Source organism: Chrysochloris asiatica, unplaced genomic scaffold (assembly GCF_000296735.1).
Source record: "Chrysochloris asiatica unplaced genomic scaffold, ChrAsi1.0 scaffold00160, whole genome shotgun sequence".
NCBI classification, from domain to species: domain Eukaryota; kingdom Metazoa; phylum Chordata; class Mammalia; order Afrosoricida; family Chrysochloridae; genus Chrysochloris; species Chrysochloris asiatica.
Window position 1 is genome coordinate 2,421,210 of NW_006408678.1, and position 1,453 is coordinate 2,422,662.

At 40.6% G+C, this 1,453-nt stretch overlaps 1 protein-coding gene across 1 annotated transcript in view; it reads right to left on the reverse strand.

The window, feature by feature from the left end:
* The window catches only part of STAB2 (stabilin 2), a 241,210-nt gene that overhangs the window by 192,951 nt on the left and 46,806 nt on the right, over window positions 1–1,453 (reverse strand). The window contains 1 exon segment of the mRNA XM_006871122.1: window positions 1,018–1,151. Within this exon segment, the coding sequence (XP_006871184.1) occupies window positions 1,018–1,151 (134 nt within the window).

Genomic DNA, 1,453 nt, shown 5'->3' on the forward strand with positions numbered 1-1,453 from the left:
TGGTTATATCCTTCACAGTGCATGAACATCCTCATTATTTCCCTTCTGGTTATTTCATTTCCAGTAATCTAGTTTCCCTGTCCCCTTATATCCTCATTTTATTTTAAAGCAATTTTTGACTGTTTGGTCTCATAATGGTGATTTAGGTGATTTTTAAGAGGAGCACAGAACTTGCAGGTGATATTCATTACTCTTTTAGCCAGTTTGCTATTTAGCTACAAGGTGAATAGGGACTTGTTTCAGATCAAGGTTTTTAAGAGTATTTCAGGGCAACCATCTTGGGGAAAAAGAGGAAGACCCTCAGCGAGATGGACTGGCAAAGTGGCAGCATCAATAGGCTCAAGCGTGGCAACAATTGTGAGGTTAGCTCAGGACTGGGCAGTGTTTCATTCTGCTGCACTGAGAGTCAGTACCAGCTCGATGGCACATAACAACAGCAACATCTTGGGCAGCCATCCAATCTCAATCAGCCTAGTAGGTCTATCTTTTGTTTTGCTTTTTCAAATGCAGGGCTTTAAACAACCCTTTCCACTGCCTGAGCTGCCTCTGCCTTAGGAGTTTTCATGTAAATATTTTTAATTCTCAGACATTTTCAGACCCAGATCCAGGAAATACCCCTTATACCCCATCTCCAGCCTTGTTTTGCACCACTGACAGGTAATATTTCACAAACGAGGAAACAGGAACATATGTTAAAGGGCAAACCCTTGTCATCTCAACAGGCATTTGTTTTCTCAGAGGCAGTGATTTCCTTCTCCCATGCTCTGACTATTTAAGATCAAGTTTTCAGGCCAAGGCAATATTCCAGAATGTTCTAATGACCATCATAAAGGAAATAATTGTTGAGTGATTCCCTGGTTAAACAAAGATTTATTGAATATCCACTATGTTATATGGGGTGGAAGATAGATACCAGGCTGAACAAGACATGTTTCTTGCCCTTCAAGGAAATTATAGAATTGACTCACCACCAATTTAACTGTTTGGAAAAGATAATGTGGGATTGATAAGACTTACTCAGTTTGGCCTGGTAGGATGGTGGTACAGTTGGCATTCCTGTGGCAGGGGTTATTTGATTGGCAGATATCAGTCACACTGCATCCGACTCCAGGTACAAAATCATGGTAATGTTCCTTACACTCACAGTGAGACTTCGGGCAATAAAGTAGAGAAAAACAAACAGGGGTCCAGTCAGTCACTGATGCTGACTGGTTATAGACTTCACAATGTGAGAACATCCTAAGTATTTCCATTCTGGTTGTTTCATTTTCATTAATTTCATTTCCCTGATCCCTTACATTCTCATTTTATTTTAAAATAATTGCTGACTATTTAGTCTCATATGTTGTTGTTATTGTTAGGTTCCATCGAGTCTGTACCGACTCATAGCAACCTTATGCACAGCAAAACAAAACACTGCCCGGTCCTGGGCCAACCTCACTACTGTTGCCAC